Genomic DNA, 20,746 nt, shown 5'->3' with positions numbered 1-20,746 from the left:
AGAGACACAAGCATTCTAGGCCTAGCTATACCACACACCACTGGCAGTTGGTAGAATCCAGAGATGCAGAAGACAGTTCTGTGTTCTTTGGAGGCTGGCAAGTAGAATGAACCTTCCACTTACCCTTCCTGAGAAAGGGAAGACAAAAGAGAAAAGCAAATGCTTCATGGGCATCCTATCTGATTTGAAGACTAGCCCAGGGGAAGAAGCAACCAAGCATGCACCATGGCTTTGTTTCAGCTTGGTTTCTGCCATGAGTCATTTGCGGGGGGGGGGGGGGGGGGGGGGCAAGGAATCAGTCGCTCTGACCCCCTCACCTGGTCCTCACCAGCCAATGGCAACCACAGGGGTGGAACTCGGGATTCTGAGCAGAGCATGTGCTTGAAAGGAAAGAACATTAGGGTGAGTTCTGTTCTAGGGAGGGGCTAGGAATGTCAGATCAAAGGTATTTGATTCTGAGAGAAAAAAACCCTCGGCAAAATTATTGAGTCTTCTATTTCTCCCTTAACTACCTTCAGGTCAGTGATTTACTGCGCACTCAGACTACGTCAGAAGAAAAGGTGCCAATAAGCTTCATTCTCCATCTCTCTTCTCTCTCGCTCTCTCACTTTCCAGGCCTAGACAGGTGCCCCTGCTGCTTAACACATTAGAATTAGATTTACGACCTTAAAGTTAAATAAAAGAGCCCAGTCCACAACAGCTTGAGAAGATAATGCAGGAGCAAATCTTTGGTTTGCTGGCTTAGGCGATGGTTTCTTAGCTATGGCACTGGTTCTAGGGAGGAATGGGGGCTGGTAGGGAGTGAAGGAAACACAGGTTGAGGAGGGAGGCAACAATCTCATTCCTTCTCCTGCTCCCCATTTACAGCCTCTTCATTGACTGGGCGCTGACATAAAATACTCAAGATTAGAGATGAACAGGGCATCTGCAGCCTAGAGTAAACTCACTGGTGTCAGCTTTACAAAGGCACGTCAATCTTCCAAAAGGACAAATTTGGCCTTGACAAATTATATGGTGATAGAGATAGGAAACATTTTTATGCAATAAATTGTATTACTGGAGGTGTTGGTGTTTAAACTTAGCAGGTATTATTCATTAGGCATCCCTGTGTCAGGCACAAAGATAAAATAGTGTGCAAGGCAAAGACCAATAATGCAATCTTAGAGCTTGTGGTCTAGAGAGAAGGACAGGCATCAGACTAACTATAATCTAAGAATAATAACAGAAACATGAAATTGGAGTTGGGATATAAAACTCAGCCTGGACGACAAAAGGGGCATTGAAGAAGTATCCAGAAAAAAAATGGGTAGAAAGAACAGGCGGGCAGATGATATGGAGAAGGGTAAGGAGAAATTGACACGCTATGCCCCACACCAGTGGCTCACACCTGTAATAATCCTAGCTACTTAGGAGGCTGAGATCGGAGGATCAAGATTCAAAGCCAGCCAGGGCAGGAAAGGCTGTGAGACTCTTTTTTTTTTTTGGGGGGGGGGTCCGGTCGTGGTGCCTGAACTCTGGGCTTGGGCACTGTCCCTCAGCTCTTTTAGCTCAAGGCTAGTACTCTACCACTTGAGCCACAGTGCCACTTCTGGCTTTTTTCTTTTTGCTTATGTGGTGCTGGGGAATCGAACCCAGGGCCTCATACATGCAAGGCAAGCACTCTACCACTGAGCTACCTCCCCAGCCCCAAGGCTGTGAGACTCTTATCTCCACTAAACTACTTACAAAAAGCCAGAAGTGGCACTGCAGCTCAAAGTGGTAGAGCACTAGCCTTGAGCAAGAAAAGCTCAGGGAGAATGCACAGGCCCTGAGTTCAAACCCCAGGATCAGGAAAAAAAGGATCTGACATGAGTTTTTGCTCAGTAAATGAGTTAAGCATTCCTATAGACTGAGGTTAATGTGAGCTTTCTCCTCCACATGCTATAGAAAGAGGGCAGTGACAGGCTTGGGATGGAGGGATGCATAGGCTGAGCCAACTTGAGTAGACCTGGGCTGAAAGTTCATATGAATAAGGATAGATGGTAATAGAGAGCTTCTTAATCCATCTAAGATTTCAGAATAAAAGATGAGATTTTTTTTGTTGTTTTCTTGTTTGCTTTTTTGCCAATACTGGGGCTTGAACTCAGGGCCTAGAGCCCTGCTGATCTTTTTTTTTTTTTATTGTGAAAATACCATACAGAGGGGTTACAATTACATGGGCAAGATAATGAATACATTTCTTATCAAGCATTTTTGCCTCCTCCTTTGTTTCCCCTTCCCCATCTCCCACCCTCTTACCCCCCTTGTTCATCTTTTTGTCATAGTTGATGTTCTACTGCTTGAGCTATACTTCTACTACTGGGTTTTTGATGGTTAAATGGGGGTAAGAATCTTGAAGATTTGTCTGCCTGGGTTGACTTCAAATCATGATCTTAGCCCCCTGTATAAAGACTGCTTCTGAAGCAGGACATGTAGAGATCTTCCCATAAACAAGGGCTTTACAGAGATCTGACTGGACAAGTCTTTGGATAATGAGTGATCAGAGCCAAAAAAAAGGGTAACAGTAAAAGTAATGTTTCCTTTAAAAATATTTGTGTGTTTATAAGTTGATTTATTTGGGTGACTGAACCATGCTTTGAAAACCTATTGGCCCAATGTATTGGTGTTTTTGTTGACAGTTGACAAGTGAATTTATAAAGATAGGTAGGTAGGCAGGTAGGTAGGTAGACGAATACATACATATAGTAGATGATAGATATATACATAGATATAGATGGATAAATGGTAGATAGATGCATTTATATAGCCGGGTAGATGATAGATAGATAGATAGATAGATAGATAGATAGATAGATAGATAGATAGATAGATAGATAGATAGATAGATAGATAGATAGATAGATAGATAATGTAAATACAACTTTTCTGTGTTATCATTTTGTGGCTTCTCCTCATTCTTGGAGCAAGAACTCCATCTCTTGTGACTTGCCCTCAGCCCTTTCTTCACTGATATTTGATGTAAATGTTTGACTATACCATCTTTTCTTACTCACTTGGTTGTAATCTCTTGGAAGATAATTTCCATGGATTTCTTTCCTTAGGCTATTATGACAGGTAAGAGTTCAGTGACTGTTGATCGAGTTCTGTTAGCAGCAATATGTTGAAGAGGCATACCTCACATCAGATCATGCCCTCCCCAAGACGTTCACATGTGCTCCCCAAGAAGCCCCCCTTCCACAGGGAAGAAGAAATGGCACCCTGGATGTTCCCTAGGCTATGGAAACCTATGGATTCAACTCTATTCCAAATGACCTTGGTCGCTATTCTGATGACTCCAATTCTTGGTGAGTAATGAGGAGACAAGGCCTGTCACCACATGAGTTAGTTACGCATGTGCCTTTAAGGAGCAGCTAATAAATATCCACCTTTCCCACGGATGGCCTGGAATTTAAAGAAATTTGCTATACCAAACCCTTAAAGTGCCATCTCTTTCTTTTTCCCTTGTAGAATCTATAAGTATTGTAGGAATCTATAAGTATTCATGACTTGGAATAAATACATATTACCTACCAGCATGACTGAAGAAATTCCACTACTCCTGGGATTGCTTAGAACCCAGGGTGGGCAGTAATAATTCTACTGGGTCATGTGGAAGGAAATTTAGTACTTTAATTCTTGCCAAAGAAATAGAATTAAGATTTTATGTATTTATTTTAATGCAGAAGAAACCTTTATTTCGGATGTTTTTAAATTTTATTTTATTTTATTGAAAAGGTGATGAGGAGTGGGTTCCAGTTACATAAGTAAGGCAATAAGTACATTTGTTTTTAATCATTGTTACCCCATCCACCTTTATCTCCCATTTACCCCTCCTTCTCCCTCCTCCAAGTTGTAACGTTCATATCCAGCATAGTGTCAAGTGAGTATCAATGTTGCTGTGGTTCATCCATTGCTCTGCTATTTCTGTGATTCCCTTTCCCCTCCACATTGTTTAATATGCAAAACACGAGGTACCAAAAACTAAGAGAAAGAAAAAAACAACAATAGAGAAAAAAGCATGAACTATATACAGGGTCTTGTTTCCATAAGTTGTAGTTCATGTTAGTATGCTTCATTATACATAGTCCTTTGCACTAAGCACTTGGGTTGTTGAGATCTCCTCAGTAGATGAATGGATCAAGAAAATGTGGTACACATATACAATGGAATTCTATGCTTCCATCAGAAAGAATAGCATTGTTCCATCCATAAGGAAATGGAAAGACTTGGAAAAAATTATATTAAGTGAAGTAAGCCAGGCCCAAAGAAAAGCAGGTCGTATGATTTCCCTCATTTGTAAGAACTAGAATATGAATAAAATTTTATTTTTAAGAGCTTAAGGTAGCCTCTACATTGTGAGGATGTTGAAAATATTTTTTGTTTGATATAGGAAATCTAATCAAAACCCAAATGCCTAAAGAACATCATGACATAGCTGTATTGTATTCGTAAACTGACATGTTGAATTTGGGACCTCTTTGATTAAAACTTTAAGATAATAAAATTATACTAATAAAAGGGCTATGATATCACTCAGTGACAAAGCACTTGCCTAGCAAGTGCAACGTCTTGGGTTTGATCCCCAGTACCAAAAAAGAAAAGACAAAAAAATACAGTAAAAAAAATGAAGTTATGCTAATATAAAAGGAGGAAAACAGTCAGGTGCAGGTGGCTCAAACCTGTAATTCTAGCCACTCTGGAGGCTAAGATCTGAGGATTGCAGTTTGAAGACAGACCGAACAGGAAACCCCGAGACTCTTATCTCAAAAAAAAAAAAAAAAAAGCCAGAGGTGTGGCTCAAGTGGCCTTGAACAAAAGAAGCTCAGGGACAGTGTCCAGGCCCTGAGTTCAAGGCCCAGGACCATCGCCTCCCCCACCAAAAAAAAAGGGGGGTGGAATGGACTTTAAAAAAAGCAAATGGCTTCTTCTCATTCCTACTTGTAGAGGACGCTAGTTTTACACATACTATTGTTATTTAAAGAATATTGCTTAATTATAAGCAAGAGGTGGTGTTACATAGCATGGCCTCTGAATCTCAGCTGTGGACATCTGAGAGAATGATATTGCATTCATCCACTTTTAACTTTTTGTGACTCATTCAGGGATGGACTGATGAACTTTTCATGATCATTGTTATCAGTAATCAGAAAGCAAGCAATCACTGTGGTCACTGAACCCTGGGCAGTATGGCCCTGCTGTCAATACCTTGCTACTCATGGGGAGGCATTGTCCCAACATGTAACTGTTGGTGTTCCTTGTCATTTTGATGTCCAGGTGACTGTAATCCTCCTCCTAGATTGCCATTTGCTTCTCCAGTCCACCCGTTTTATTTAACAAGGTTCAAAACTGGAACTGCTCTGAAATACGTCTGCAACCTAGGCTACAAGAAAATAAATTCAAGTCACCTTACTTGTAATTTCAATGGTGAATGGATGTACCCTGTCTTTTGTGTCAGTAAGTGTCTACATTTATTGTTGTTGTTATTGGTGGAAGGGGGGGGGTTGAACTCAGGGCCTGGGTGCTGTCCCTGAGCTCTTTTGCTCAAGGCTAGCACTCTACCACTTTGAGCCATAGTACCACTTCCACTTTTCTGGTGGTTAATTGGAGATAAGAGTCTCATGGACCTTCCTACCCAGGCTGGCTTTGAACCATGATCCTCAGGACTCAGCCTTTTGAGTAACTAGCATGAGCCACTAACACCTGATTACATTTATTCTTACCTGTACCTCTTATTCCAGCAAGTTCCCAGAAAAACTAAATAACATTTCTAATTCAGATGAAAATCTTTGAGCAAAGTTGTCTTAGAGAATAACACTGCCTATATATGCTATTTAGAAGACATCAATTGGGAAAAAGCCATGAAATATTTTTTTCTTACACAATCTAGCTTACAGCATCCATTTTCCTGTTTTACTGCCTCTCTGTGACCAGTTGCACATTTTAAAGAGTATACACTTATGAGTATAATTGGTCAATATGTCACATCCTGTATTACCACAGTGATTTTATTAAATAAACAAAACAAAACATAGATTTTTTTCTCCTTAAAATATGTCAGAAAAAATGGGTTCTATATTTACCTTTGCTTTTCCCCATCATAAAAATTTAACGAGACAAAGCCGGGCGCTGGTGGCTCACGCCTGTAATCCTAGCTACTCAGGAGGCTGAGATCTGAGGATCGCGGTTCAAAGCCAGCCCGGGCAGGAAAGACCGTGAGACTCCTATCTCCAATAAACCACCAGAAAACCGGAAGTGGCGCTGTAGCTCAAGTGGTAGAGCGCTCGCCTTGAGCTGAAGAGCTGAGGGACAGCGCCCAGGCCCAGAGTTCAAGCCCCACGACCGACCAAAAAAAAAAAAAAAAATTTAACGAGACAGAAAGAAGTAAGCACTGAGTTGGGTGTGGTAGTGCAGTTCTGTAATCCCAGTGCCTGGGAGGCTGAGGTAGGAGGATCATGACTTAAAGGCCAGCCCGGAGTGAGACCTTGTGTAAAAAACAACACAAAGCAAAGCAAAATGTAACCATTAAGAATAATCTGGGAATCTGTCAGGAAGCAGAAGTTAATTAAGCAGGCTTTCTAATGACATAAATATTAGATATTTTCTAATGAGATCGCTGCTCATCACTTCATTTCCCTCCCAGAGAAACAGTGCAAACCCCCAGGGGAGTTAATGAATGGGAAAATAGAAATGAAGTCTAATCTTGCCTATGGATCAACCATACAGTTCAGTTGCTCAAAAGGGTGAGTACAAGGCAAGCTGAAATAATCTCCTTTTAAGGGATTTTGATAAGGGGCGAATACATTCATATGTTCCAAGAATAAAAATGACGACACATTCATGTATTCAAAAATTCTTACTTTCACCCACTTACCTCCCTCCCCTTTCCCTCCACCTCCTGACAGGAAGTGAGGGATAGTGCTTACAAAAAGAAACATAACCTTGTGTAGCATTTTACTTACATAAACATACCCAGGAGCAATAGTTCAACCACAATTTTACATGGAAGACGTCTGACTATAGGCTGACATCTTGCTTTTAGTTTTTTCTTTTCGTGATAGGATTATGGAACAAATGGCCCTTGCATTCTTCCACATGCTTACTTTATATTCCCAATGGGATGGTCTTTGGGGGAGGGAGCTCCATCACGAGGGGTGGAGATCTCACAAATGGTTCAGTGTCTTTTTTTTTTTTTTTATTGTGAACATACTGTACAGAGGGGTTACAATTACATGGGCAAGATAATAAGTACATTTCTTATCAAGCATTGCAGCCTCCTCCTTTGTTTACCCTTCACATCCCTTCCCAGCCCCCCCCCCACCCCTCCCACCCTGGTTCAGTGTCTTTAAAAGAGATATAGAGGGCTGGGAAGGTGGCTCAGCAGTAAAGTGCTCGCCTCCCATGCATGAGGCCCTTGGTTCGATTCCTTGGCACCACATAAGCAAAAAAGGCAGGAATTGGTGGTGCTGCGGCTCAAGTGGTAGAGCACTCGCCTTGAGCTGAAGAGCTGAGGGACAGCGCCCAGGCCTAGAGTTCAGGCCCCAGGGACTGGCAAAAAAAAAAGAGATACAGGAGAAAGCTTGCTTCCTTCCATCTCTCTTCCACCTCCTGAGACCACAATAAGAAGACAGACACCAGGATTGGGGGGCGGGGGGGGGGGGGGTGGCACAGGTATTCCTCACCAGAACTCAGCCATGCTGGCAACTCAGTCCTGAACTTCCGAGTCCGCAGCACTGTGAGAATGAGATTTCTGTTACGTTCTACACTCTATCTCATTCTGTTAGAACAGCCTGAAGTAAGACACATATACATGGAAGAGCTTTGATTTTCCTGCACCTAGTTAGCCATTCTGTATGTGTGTGTGTGTGTGTGCATGTGCGTGTGTGTGCGCGCGTGTGTGTGTGTGTGTGTGTGTGTGTGTGTGTGTGTGTGTGTGAAAGAGTGAGAAAGAGAGAGTGAGCTCCTACGGGTATTATGCTAGCTTTTTATTACTGTGACAAAATAATCTGAATCCCACAATTTAAAAGGAGAAAGCCTTATTTTTTTGCCCATGATTTTAGAAGATTCGATTCATGGCAGCTTAACCTCCATCTCCTTGGGCCTGTGGTAAGGCAGTCCATTATGGTGGGGGGAATCCATTATGGTGGGGGGAAATGCAGTAGAACAAAGCTTCTCACCTCATGGTAGCCTGAAAGCAAAAAGAGCAAGAGGAAGTGACAGGGATGCCTTTAAGGGCATGTCCCTAAATGAGCTACTTCCTCCAACTAGACCTAGGTCCTAAAGTTCCTACAGCCTTCCAATAGTGCCGCCATGTTGGGACCAAGTCCCGTTGTTATAAGGCGCAAATTCAGAGAAGCCACATTTTGAAGGATTGAATCTTGGCGTCTTTATTAGAGCACTGGAAGTCTGCAGGCAGCCAATTGTTGTAAAAGCCTGCAGCCCACAAATACACTTAACACAGGAAACAGGCCAGAGAGGAAAGAAAGAACAAAAACAATACTAACAAACCAATTCAGCTCCAGTGGAGAACTGAATTGGGATGCCATGGAGACTGGAGACAAGACAGGAGACAGGACACAAACACGGAGACAGGTGGCATGGAGTAATGGCTCCTGTGCTGGTCTAGGCCTAAATAGAGTCAGGGCAGGGGGCAGGGTCTCAGGAAATTCCCAGTCCCAGGCACTGGACTGACAGGTCCAGCAACCCATCAGCCAAGTGCCTGCCCCTGCCTCCAGGGATTTGGGTATGCCTATCACCTGGGGGGCGAGGGGGGTGGGGAGGGTCATCACCTCCCCACCATGAAGACAAGATGCCAGACCCTACCATTCACCATGTGGCCAAAATGGTGTCCCAGACCTGATCTCTCCACGTCACCATGAACCTTTGGGGAATTTCCCAGATCCAAACAAGTTTTCTAATGACTACAATATAACTTATCATAAATTTATTTAGTGGTTCTCACATGTAGACACATTGGTGTTTCATGTCTCATTCTGTGTATTTCATATGTGCTTTGCTATTTGGGGCCCTTAGAAATCATGGGTACATGATAGCACAGACATGTATGCTGTTCACAGGAAGGGCAGCCAATATGTATGGCCTGCAGATGATGTTATAAATATCCAAGTGCACCTTAGCAGAAAAAAAAGGTCCCTATCTCTAAAATGATAAATGTCCAGAAATCAGGTTGTTGGACTGGAGAAAAGGAACATTTTAGTTTTGATACGGTTTATCTTTTTCTTTTTCCTTTGTGGTACTGGGATTTGAGCTCAGGGCCTTTTGCTTGTGGGGCAGGGACTCTACCACTCGAGCCATGCTTCTAATCCTTTTTGCTTTTGGAATTTTTTTTTTTTTTTTTGTCAGTCGTGGGGCCTGAACTCTGGGCCTGGGCACTGTCCCTCAGCAATTCAGCTCAAGGCTAGCGCTCTACTACTTGAGCCAAAGCGCCACTTCCAGCTTTCTCTCCTTATGTGGTGCTGAGGAATCGAACCCAGAGCCTCATGCATGCAAGGCAAACACTCTACCACTGAGCCACCTTCCCAGCCCCTGGAATTTTTTTGGTCGGTCATGGGGCTTGAACTCTGGGCCTGGGTACTGCCCCTGAGCTCTTCAGCTCAAGACGAGTGCTCTACCATTTGAGCCACAGCACCACTTCTGGTTTTCTGGCGGTTAATTGGAGGTAAGAGTCTCCCGGATTTTCCTGCTTTGGCTGGCTTTAAACTTCAAACCTCAGATCTCAGCCTCCTAGGTAGCTAGATTACAGGCATGAGCCACTGGACCCCGGCTTGCTTTTGGAATTTTTCAAGTAAGTCTTGCTTTTACACACATACACACACACACACACACACACACACACACACACACACCACCACCACCACCACCACCACCACCACCACCACCACCACTACTACCACCACCACCAACACAAATGAAGAAAAACAAACAACAACAACAAACCTCCAAAACATCACAGGCAATTGCTCCTCAGAGGAAGATAAATGTCACTGACATCTTTTACCCATCTTTCCAGATATCAACTAGTTGGTGAGCCAACTAGTCAGTGTCATATCGAGGGAAGAGGAGTTAACTGGAGTAATCCTCTCCCAGAATGTGTAAGTAAGTAAAATTTATTTCTCACAATGGTTACATTCCTAAACCGTGTTAGATTATGTGACTCTTGTGCATCCTCCATCTGAATGTTGAATTTGAGATGTACAGTGATGGTCTCTTTGACTGTTCCTTTCTCCCCATCCACACCTCTCAGGTGTCAAGTGTGATTCTCCACCGGTCATCAGCAATGGGAAGCACAGTGGTGGAAATGAAGAAATCTTCACTGTTGGCTCCTTAGTTACCTACGGCTGTGACCCCAACTTCTCACTCGTAGGCAACGCCTCCATTTTCTGCTCTGTGGTGAATAAAACAATAGGTGTTTGGAGCCCGGGCCCTCCTACCTGTAAAAGTAAGTCACAGAAAGACAAACTAATCCAATGAAAGTTGTTGTGTGTGTTTTCCTAGCTAATTTTAATCTTTTAATCAGGACAACATTAGCTATGTTGGGATATGGAACCATAATGAAATCTGTGATTTTTTTGGTTTGGGGGGATTTTCTTGGTTGGCTGTGGGGTTTCAATTCAGGGCCTGGGCACTGTCCCTGAGCTGTTTTTGCTCAAGGCTAGAGCTCTACTACTTTGAGCTACAGCACCACTTCTGGTGTTCAGGTGATTAACTGGAGATGAGTCTCACAGAAACTTTTCTGCCCAGGCTGGCTTCAAACCTCGATTCTCAGATCTTAGCCTCCTGAATGGCTAGAATTACAGGCATGAGCCACTGGCTCTTCTTTTTGGTTGGTCTTGGGGCCTGAACTCTGGACCTGGGCACTGCCCCTCAGCTCTTCAGCTCAAGACTAGCACTCTACCACTTGAGCCACTGTGCCACTTCCAGTTTTTTCTGCTTATGTAGTACTGAGGAATCAAACCCAGGGCTTCATGCATTCAAGGCAAGCACTCTACCACTGAGCCACTTTCCCAGCCCCAACCACTGGCTCTTCTTTTTTTTGTTTTTTGTTTTTTGTTTTTTTTGGGTCTGGTCGTGGGGCCTGAACTCTGGGCCTGGGTGCTGTCCCTCAGCTCTTCAGCTCAAGGCTAGCACTCTACCACTTGAGCCACAGTGCTACTTCCGGCTTTTTTTTCTTTTTGCTTATGTGGTGCTGAGGAATCGAACCCAGGGTCGCAGGCATGCAAGGCAAACACTCTACCATTGAGCCACCTTCCCAGCCCCAACCACTGGCTCTTCTATGGGAAGATTTTTCAAATTCTTTTTCATGTGCTCTTAGGCTAGGAAAGTTTTTAGAGTAATTCTTGTGCACATACAATAGTCAGGATTGTTTAGATTTTTCCAACACCCCCCTGTTATAACATCCTTAGACTGCTCAGCAAGAGAAGCAAACAAGAGCCCAGACAACCTCGGCTCTTCAATTCTTGAACTGGAAGTCACACTTGTCATTTTGACCAGAATTAGTCTCTTACTTGTGCCTAGAGTCTGTTTATTCCAGAAGGAATGGACACGTTGTAGACAGTAACAACGTTAACCATTGTCTCACACAACCTTCCCCGGAGGCAGAAGCGGGAAGGCAGACGCAATGTTTGTCCAGCGGTTCAGCTTGCTGGTCTAACGCATTCTTCATTCCCACTATGAAAGTGCCTTCAAAATACACTCCATTTCCTGATCTTAGTCAGCACAGGATACATCCAATGCTGGGGTAAGATGATCTTAATCGTGAATGGAGTTCAACATGTCTGGAGTCAGGACGGCACCAGGGCATACAGCAGGAGCTGTGGCTGGAAAGGGTGGCACAGGCCAGGTAATGAAGGCTGTAGCATGTCATACCCAGGAATCAAAATGAAAGTGAAGAGAAGGCATAAAAGGAGCAGCAATCTGAAGTGTGGGACAAGACAGATGCCCAGTTCAGTTTCCTGGGTGCTGAAAAAACACATAAAGCTTTCTTATGTGTTTATTGTACCTACCTGTATCACGTCTTCTTTTGAGGCATGCCAACATTTGCAGTCACATCTCTCTCTCTCTCTCTCTCTCTCTCTCTCTCTCTCTCTCTCTCTCTCTCTCTCTCTCTCTCTCTCTCTCTCTCTCTCTCTCTCTCCTTTCCACCCCCTCTGTGTTCATTTGAGGTAGGGTCTCATTCTGCGACCCAGGTTGGCTTTGTAACTCACCATCTTCCTGTGTCAGCCTCTGAAGTTGTAGTCACATGTTTATTGCTATTTCTCCTTTATAACTTAGACATTTTTCTTGTTCCCTTTTAGAAATCATTTGTCAGAAGCCCCAGATTCCGAAAGCAATTTTAGCATCTGGATTCAAAGCCTTCTATGTTTACAAAGACACCATTGTGATTAGCTGCATGAATGGCTATGTTCTCAGAGGCAGCAGTTCGATCCGTTGTGAAGTCAATAACCAGTGGTACCCTTCTGTTCCCACCTGCCAACCCAGTAAGTACAGACAATGTAGAGGTGGCTAGATGTGCCATATGAAGTTATGTGGAATACAGATGTGGGATGCTTTACAAGCACAAGCATCCTTTCATCCCAATACTCATGTGCTAAGGCTATGCTTTTCCATAGTTGTCTTGTTAGAAGGAAGATCTTGATAGCAATCTCTTAGCATCCTGGAAATATTCCATACGCATTACAGTTGTCACTCTAAGGATTTTGATAATAGAGTAGATTATATAATCATTCCAAAACTTCTCCGGTAAGTAATAATAAACATAAATTTTATTTATCAATAAATTATAGATATGTCTTGAAAGATGGAAGGTGAAATTCCTCTTGAAGGAGAGTTCATATATACTTTGTGATATGTTGTATTTGCATATGCTATGCATATGTGATATATACATATGTATATATATAATGTGTTTTTTGAATTCTATATCACTGATATATATGTTCATGTATATGTATGCATATATATGTATATATGTATATGTACATATATATGATCTAGATATTTGAGTAGTGTTTATATAACATATCATAATACTGTTTTGAGTGGTATATACACATACACGTATACATAACTCAAAAATATTAGTAATGCCTATTTCTAATAGTTATACTCATTGAACACTTTTTCATACCAAACACCAGTCTAAATATGATGTGTTAATTAACCCATTTAATATTCACATCAGTCCTAAAGATAGTTATGGTTTATATCCCATTGCAAATATGGTCAAACTGAGTTGTTAAGAAACTAGTCCATTCACATACTGAATCAGTGGTGACAGACTCCATCACTGAATTGTGATTTGTCTGTCCCTTTCGGCTATCACAAGAACACAGGTGTCATTCAAACCATGTAGAGATGGAACTCAAGAAATATTGAACTTGACAGATCAGTTTCTCCTTTTCATTTGACATTGACCATTAGTAAATGCTTGAATGGCAAACATACCAGACTTAGACCCACCTTCAAAGTTCTTGACATGACATCCTGGATTTCCAGGGGACAGTGTCCTAATATCAAGGGAAATACCTCTTAAATTAGTTCCTCCTTAGGCAGAGAGACCATTGAGTGAATCTTATCTTGGAGCCAGTGATTGCTATGCATCTCCAGTCATCCTAATACTTCCTTCTGAAGAAGACCATTCTGAAGTGCAGGAAGGTGGAAGGAGAATTGCACTTTCCGGTGGCTGGACCAACACCTAGCACTATCTCCTTCCTACACCATGCCTCTCAGAAGCACAGTGACCCCTCCCACACAACCTCTCAGAGCCACAGTAGCTATTGAGAAGTGATGCTGCCTGATCTTCCTGATTTCATTATCCTTACTTCCAGTTGTTCGTTGAATAAAGCTACTATCTTCTTTGGGGGAGGGGTCAGTCTTGTGGGTGTCTTCGGCAATCCTAGAAACCATTTTCATTCATCTTTATTCTTTCTTCCTCATGACTAGATGGTTGTACTAACTTACCAGACATTCCTTTTGCTTCCTGGGAAAGCCACATCTTTCCCACAAAAAATGTGACCATCTTTGGAGTCGGGACACAGTTGAAATATCAGTGCAAACCTGGCTACCGATCAGTTTCAAAAGAGCCTCAGACTGTGATCTGTCAGGAAAATTTGACATGGACACCTTCCAGAGGATGTGAGAGTAAGTGGACTCAAAATGTCTTTTCCTGAATGTGCTCTGCTTCTTTTCTATTGACCATGTGGAGTACAATCTTTGAAATTTCCTGGGACCTGCTCCGTTGCATAGAATATAGTCATTACTTTTGGGTACATAATTAGTGTGTGGTTGAAAATATGCATGTTTTATAGGTTTGGTTTCAAAATGTATTCAACTGTTGATTTCGTTCATTTTTAAAACAATTTTTATTTTTTATTTTTTTTATTGTAAAGATACTATACAGAGGGTTACAGTTACATGAGTGAGGTAATGAGTACACTTCCTCTTGAACATTGTTACCCACTCCATTGTTAAAACAATTTTTTATTTTGAAATGACAGATCAAATGTACATAAATTCTAAATGGTATATTTTACTGCTGGTTAGTTTAACATTTTATTGCTATAAATGCCTCTTTTCATTGCCATACTTTTTATCTTTTGTGCTTTTATTATTTTCCAAATAAGGTTGTTCTTTTGCCAGAGCTGGCCTGGACCTCAGTCTACCGCATTTATGCTTCCTATGTAGCTGATATGACAGGCAACCCTACAGTGCCTGGTTTTTTACTGGTTGAGATGGGGCCTTTTTGACCTCTCTCCACTGTTCTTTTTCTATCTCTAAAGATGCTAGTATCCACTACTATTCCATTTTCCCAATCCTCTGAAAATCTTTAATCTCATTGATTTTTGTCCCTGTCTTACTGATTTTTTTGCTGTCTGATTTATGCTGATACTGCTATCTTCCAGAGCATTTTTTATTTTGTTTACTGTACTTACCAGCTTCAGGATTACTCTTTGGTATGTGTGTGTATGCGCGCACACACATGTGTACACACATGCCAGTCCTGTGGCTTGAATTCAGAGCCTGGGCACTGTCCCTGAGGTTTGTTGCTCAAGGCTAGTGCTCTACCACTTGATCCACCACTCTACTTTCAGCTTTTTTGTTGTTCAATTGGAAGTAAGAGTCTCACAGACTTTCCTGCCTGTGCTGGCTTTTGAACCAAGATCCTCAGATCTCAGCCTCCTGAGTAGCTAGGATTATAGGCATAAGCCACCAGCACTTAGCTATTCTTTTTTTTTCTTTTTTTTTTTTTGGGTCCGGTCGTGGGGCCTGAACTCTGGGCCTGGGCGCTTGTCTCTCAGCTCTTCAGCTCAAGGCTAGCACTCTACCACTTGAGCCACAGTGCCACTTCCGGCTTTTTTCTTTTTGCTTATGTGGTGCTGAGGAATCGAACCCACGGCCTCAGGCATGCAAGGCAAGCGCTCTACCACTGAGCCACCTTCCCAGCCCAACTTAGCTATTCTTTGACTAAAGAAAAAGCTAACAAATTCCTCAACTGTTTTTCTGTGTTTTCTTGAAGTTTATTGAATTTCTTTAGAACAGTGGTTTTAATTCTCTGAGATATTACATAGATCTACGACTGTATGGTCTATTTCTGGTGCCTTATTGAATCTATTAATGAAAGTTCCCTGAAAGATCTTTATTAGTATATCTCAATGTCTGCACATTAAAGGATTAAATATTTATTTCAGTCACTGTAATCTGGATTTGATTGTGGGCATCCTTCCAGAAATTCTTGATAATTTTTTTAAAGTTACCTTTAAGTAGTTGTATAAAGAAGTTACGATTCAACATACTAGTTTATAAGTACAATGCATCTTGATCAATGAGTTTTGTGAGTTTAACCACTAACATTTTTCAAAGGGAGGGTAAGGGTTTCAATAAAAAGATGTGCTTTCCTGATAATTTCATAAAATCTACATTCCACTTTTTCTCTATCAGAGGTATGTTGCCCGAAGCCAAATCTGGAGAACATCAGAATCATAAGTGAGAGGAGAGACTTGACCCACGTATGTTTCTACACCTACGGCGACTATATTTTCTACATGTGTGATAAAGGCTACCTCCCTGTTTCAATTGATGGAAGGAGTTCATGCCAAGCAGATGGCAAATGGGCACCTAAAACACCATCATGTAAGTCAGGTAAGAATACCGGGGAACTGCTTCTTGTGATTTCCCAGGTGCCCCTAAATCATCATCCCCTACAGTTCCGCAAAATGGTAAACTTCTTAAGACTTGGTGAGTGTGTGATTATTCTTCTAAGAAGTATTACGCAAAGAAGATCACAGATACATGACAGCAACATTATGAGAGGCAGCCTCAGAAGAAATGACATGAGATGAGTATTTATGAGTTTCTTGTGATGGAAGACAGTGGCGTTGATGAAATCCCTCCAAGATTCATTATGTCATTTTTCTTGCATGAATTGTCGGTAAGCATAATGGCTACCCTCTAAGACTTAATTCATAGGACTGCGTAACATTGGAAGATCTTAAGAGGAAGTAGTGACTTTGGTAGGAATTGGGGGCCTTAGAGTCCAGCCTGCGTAACATTGGAAGATCTTAAGAGGAAGTAGTGACTTTGGTAGGAATTGGGGGCCTTAGAGTCCAGTGACTGACATCAGCCTTTTTATTTCCTTGCTTTAACTCAGACCTGAAGAACTATGTCTCTGTTACCATGCTAAACTTAGAAGAAGGAAAATCTAGGGCAGTAAATATCTGTCTCTGATAGGGGTAAGACACTGAAATGTCACCATTGGGTAGTATCTTCAATATAAACAATTCTTTACAGCAAAGCTTGAGAAAAATGACTCAAGTGTGAGAAAAATGACTCAAAGGCTAGGAACTAATTTTGGAGGTCTTCATAGAAGACAGGATTATGTGGAGGAAGGGACACAGCCAGAGATTGACCCAGAGAAAGTAGGAAGAGGAGCAAAGGTCACCACGATAAACCTCAAGGCCTTGATTCCCTGAGACTATAAGAAATGCCTTCCTGAATTCCCTCTCTTTAGGATAATAGCTTCACACACGTCTCCACTGGTCTATCCAGTGGAGGATAGGGGAGGATGGGGAAAACAATTGAGATTTACAGTGAATGCTTCTGTAGAACACAATCAGTGCAAATCAGAACAAAATTGTGTACTCCTTCTGAGACTGTTCTCAGAAGCAGCCCGAGGTGCTGCGATGTGGGTACAGAAGTTTCCGGTGCATCGCTCAGAGCTGCTCACAGCCTCGTGTTAATTGCCCTGCTGCTGGTGATTTCAACTAGTGACTGGCCCCAGTCTCTTAAAGATAATGTACAGGAGTTGAGTGGAATAAACTACCCCTGCTGTTAAGGTTATAATTTTTATCATATTTTAGCAAGTAAATATAGACAAATGTTTGAATATATTTGTATAAATAAATGTTTTATTTCAGCATATTATATTAATTTTACAAGGGGGTTTAATTGTAATAGTCACACATGCATATATACCATGTTAAGTCTGTCATTGATATGTCATTTCTACTCACTATCACCTGTTTCAGAATTCTCTTACCTTCCCTCAGCACTTTAGTAGGCTTAGGTTTCTTGCTAGATAGGCTGACTCTGGTGATTACTCTTGTCTAATGAGATTTCTTAAGGTCTTGTGTCTATTCCCTATTCCTTCAACACATTCATTAGTAGCTTCAGAAAAAAGATGTGTTGGGATGGGAGGGTGGCTCAGTGGTAGAGTGCTTGCCTTGCATGCATGAGGCCCTGGGTTCAATTCCTCAGCACCACATAAGCAGAAAAAGCCAGAAGTGGCGCTGTGGCTCAAGTGGTAGAGTGCTAGCCATGAGCTGAAGAGCTGAGGGACAGTGCCCAGACCCAGAGTTCAAGCCCCACGGCCGGCAAAAAAAGAAAAGAAAAAGTATCTTAATTCACTTTCCATGAGTCACAGACTCAGTGTCACAGACTAATTTATTAAAAATTAAAAAAAAGAAGTTTACTTAGCTTATGGTTCTTGAAGCTTGAAAATCTAAGAAGAATACCAAGGGCTTATATCTGGTGGGTTCTCCTAGACTGCATTAGAACATGGCAGAAGACAAGTAGGCAAGAGTGAACTGGCAAGACAGAACAGAGCTCCCTCAGATCTCAGTCTCCTTAATTGCTAGGATTACAGAAGTGAGCCACAAGTGCCGGGCAACTATTTCCAATTTTTCACACTCAGTTGATTCTCCTTTGTGGTCTATATAGAAACAAGATGGATCAAGAAAAGGTCTTTATTGGGGCTGCTCCCTTCATCTTTTCCTAACAAATACAACTGTTTACATTGGGCCCAGGAAGATCCTAAGGATCCCATCCTCATGGGAAATGCAAACTACGGACATCAGTCGACAGCCTAATTTCTACCAGATGCAAATTCCCTAACCTTTTCAGTTTTGTTGCTGCTAAAATGTTGATAGTACCAGTATCTAATTCAAAGAATTACAATGAGAAATTAGATTAGATAAGGCTAATAAAAATTCAGCAAATAGAAGTGGTGCTGTAGCTCACGTGGTAGAGCTCTCGCCTTGAGCTGAAGAGCTGAGGGATAGCACCCAGGCCCAGAGTTCAAGCCCCAGGATTGACCAAAAAAGAAATTAAAAAAAAATCAGCAAATAGAAACATGCAGTACCTTCTCCCTAGATGTGACTGTTCAGATTATACCTAAAAAAGAAGAAAGCCAGAAATGGAGCTTAGAACAATTTGTAAGGTCTGAGCATAAATAGGAACAGAGTTTAATGTACTGTACTTTTAATGTAACTTTTCTCATCCAATGTTTATTTGGATGCCTTTTTCTGGAAATCATAGAATGTTCAAAATATGTTTCCATTCTAGCCTTGTGTCCAAAACCAGTGATAGAAAATGGAAAGCTGTCCGTGACAAAGGACCACTATTTTGAACTGGAAAATGTCACCATCTATTGTGATGCTGGTTATAAAGTGGTCGGTCCTTACAATATCATGTGCTCAGAGAAAAGTATTTGGTATCCAGTGGTACCCAAGTGTGTGAAGGTACGTGGCACAATGCATGGAAGTTCTGACTTCCTTCTCATATGGTGAACTCCTCCTTAGCTCTGCCCTAGCCAACAGCTGTGACATCCGACTCTTGTTAAGATGCTTAAGTCATTTGCCAAACTTGGCAATTTTTGGCTTCCCAACACTGTAGCAAGCCTGGAAAGGTTTTCTGCTCTATGGTTGGAGTCCAAACTGCAGGGGTCTCCTAGACATGGACGTAGAGACCCCCCTCTGTACATCTTCTACCAGAAAGGCTATGTATTTATTCCATTTCTAGTTGGCCCCCAGAACCTACTCAGCTGTCCTGATGGAGATATTCTATGGGTTCCCGGGGAAGTTCAGTATTTTTTTCCTACCTCCACTGTGACTCCTCCCACCCCACCCTCCATTGCTCTTCAAGAGCAGATGTGGGCTCCTCTGCTTAGGAACACACCTGCTAAAATGCAGTCTCTTCAGTGAGCTTTCCTTAGTTTTCCCCTTCAGATCCCACCCTCCCCTAGCCATTTCTTTCAATCACCTTCAGGTGGTGCTTGCTGGCTGTGAACAAGTACTTGCTGGAAGCAAGTTGTTACAGTGTCTCCCTCAATCAGAAGATGTGATAAAGGCCCTACAGGCGTATAAACTACTTCTGGAGATTGAACAATTGCAAGCGCAGAAAGATAAGTGGACAAAGAGCTACCAGCCATTTCCTAAACCTAAGGACCTCAAGGGCCTACTTGTCCCTTTAAATAAATATGTAGAATCCTCACTCAGCAACTTCACACATTACTAAGTACCATCTCAGGTTGAGGAGTTTCTTGGCCAGAAGAACCTCATGTGGTTAGTTGTTGAAGATGAGTAGCGGCTGGTTACCTAGCCATTATGGTTCAAATGTCTACTTTCATTTGATTCTGTGTTGGTTAAATAAATAATAATGTGTCAGATATGTTTGTTTGTGTTGTTATCCTTGCCAGTAGGTGACATAGCCGTAACTCGCACTCAGTGCACATATCCATTGCCTAAAATGTCTGTCTTTAACTTCACCCTTCCCCTTCTTTTTTTTATCTCAGAAAAAAAAATAAAAGCTGGAAAATTCAAGTTGTATTTATATCTCTATTTTTGCCTGAATGGGATCACTTACTGCTTCCACATCTAGAACATGCCTGCTCTGGGCCTACAGAAGAGAACCAACACTTCATTGGAACGTCAAAGTACACATTCTTCAGAGCAAGAACATTGTTCATTGCTCAGGTCTTTGAGAGCCCCCTGCATGTCCCCCCGAAAGGATCCATCCCATCCATCCCTGGGGACCACGCAGAGGCAGCAGGCACAGGAGAAAGATGACTACAAGGTTTATTAGAGGAGCCCTGTTTGCCCCAGAGAGAGAGAACACATGGCAGCCTCCACTGTCTAGGTAGCAGGAGGGTTCTGGGGAGTAGGAAGTGAGGTAGATGGGTGTTCAGGTGGGTCTGGGTGGAGAGAGGGAGGGGCCAGCTGTATGGAGGGAACTCCACTGCTGCAAGGAGCTCAGGTCTGGGTGGAGCTGAAGACCAAAGGTGGGCATAATGCTTACACCCCCTTCTCCACTCAATCCCTTCCTTCAATGGCCTCACTTTTTTGGGGGGGGGTACCATTTCTGGGGCTTGAACTCAAGACCTGAGCTCTGTCCTTTGTGCTCAAGGCTACAGCTCTAGCACTTGAGCCACAGCCTCCAC

General features: G+C 42.3%; 1 protein-coding gene across 3 annotated transcripts; it reads left to right on the top strand.

Annotated features, from left to right (window-relative positions):
* Positions 1-460: 460 nt before the first annotated feature.
* On the top strand, positions 461-19,964 carry LOC138841099 (zona pellucida sperm-binding protein 3 receptor-like). Of its 3 annotated transcripts, none has more exons than XM_070041609.1 (11): positions 461-518; positions 3,081-3,323; positions 5,293-5,472; positions 6,659-6,758; positions 10,046-10,131; positions 10,280-10,474; positions 12,330-12,512; positions 13,978-14,175; positions 15,973-16,164; positions 18,874-19,049; positions 19,576-19,964. In XM_070041609.1, the coding sequence occupies exons 2-11, from the start codon at positions 3,137-3,139 to the stop codon at positions 19,822-19,824; spliced, it is 1,746 nt and encodes a 581-aa protein (XP_069897710.1). In that variant the 5' UTR covers positions 461-518; positions 3,081-3,136; the 3' UTR covers positions 19,825-19,964. The 3 variants fall into 3 exon arrangements, with proteins under 3 accessions (XP_069897710.1, XP_069897708.1, XP_069897709.1); XM_070041607.1 differs by having other exon boundaries at positions 15,973-16,173; XM_070041608.1 differs by having other exon boundaries at positions 475-560; positions 15,973-16,173.
* Positions 19,965-20,746: the final 782 nt, after the last annotated feature.

This window comes from Dipodomys merriami, unplaced genomic scaffold (assembly GCF_024711535.1).
Source record: "Dipodomys merriami isolate MVZ:Mamm:240054 unplaced genomic scaffold, mDipMer1.0.p SCAF_31, whole genome shotgun sequence".
In the NCBI taxonomy this organism is placed as follows: Eukaryota; Metazoa; Chordata; class Mammalia; order Rodentia; family Heteromyidae; genus Dipodomys; species Dipodomys merriami.
Note: the sequence above shows the minus strand (reverse complement) of the source record. Positions and strands in the feature narration are given on the sequence as shown.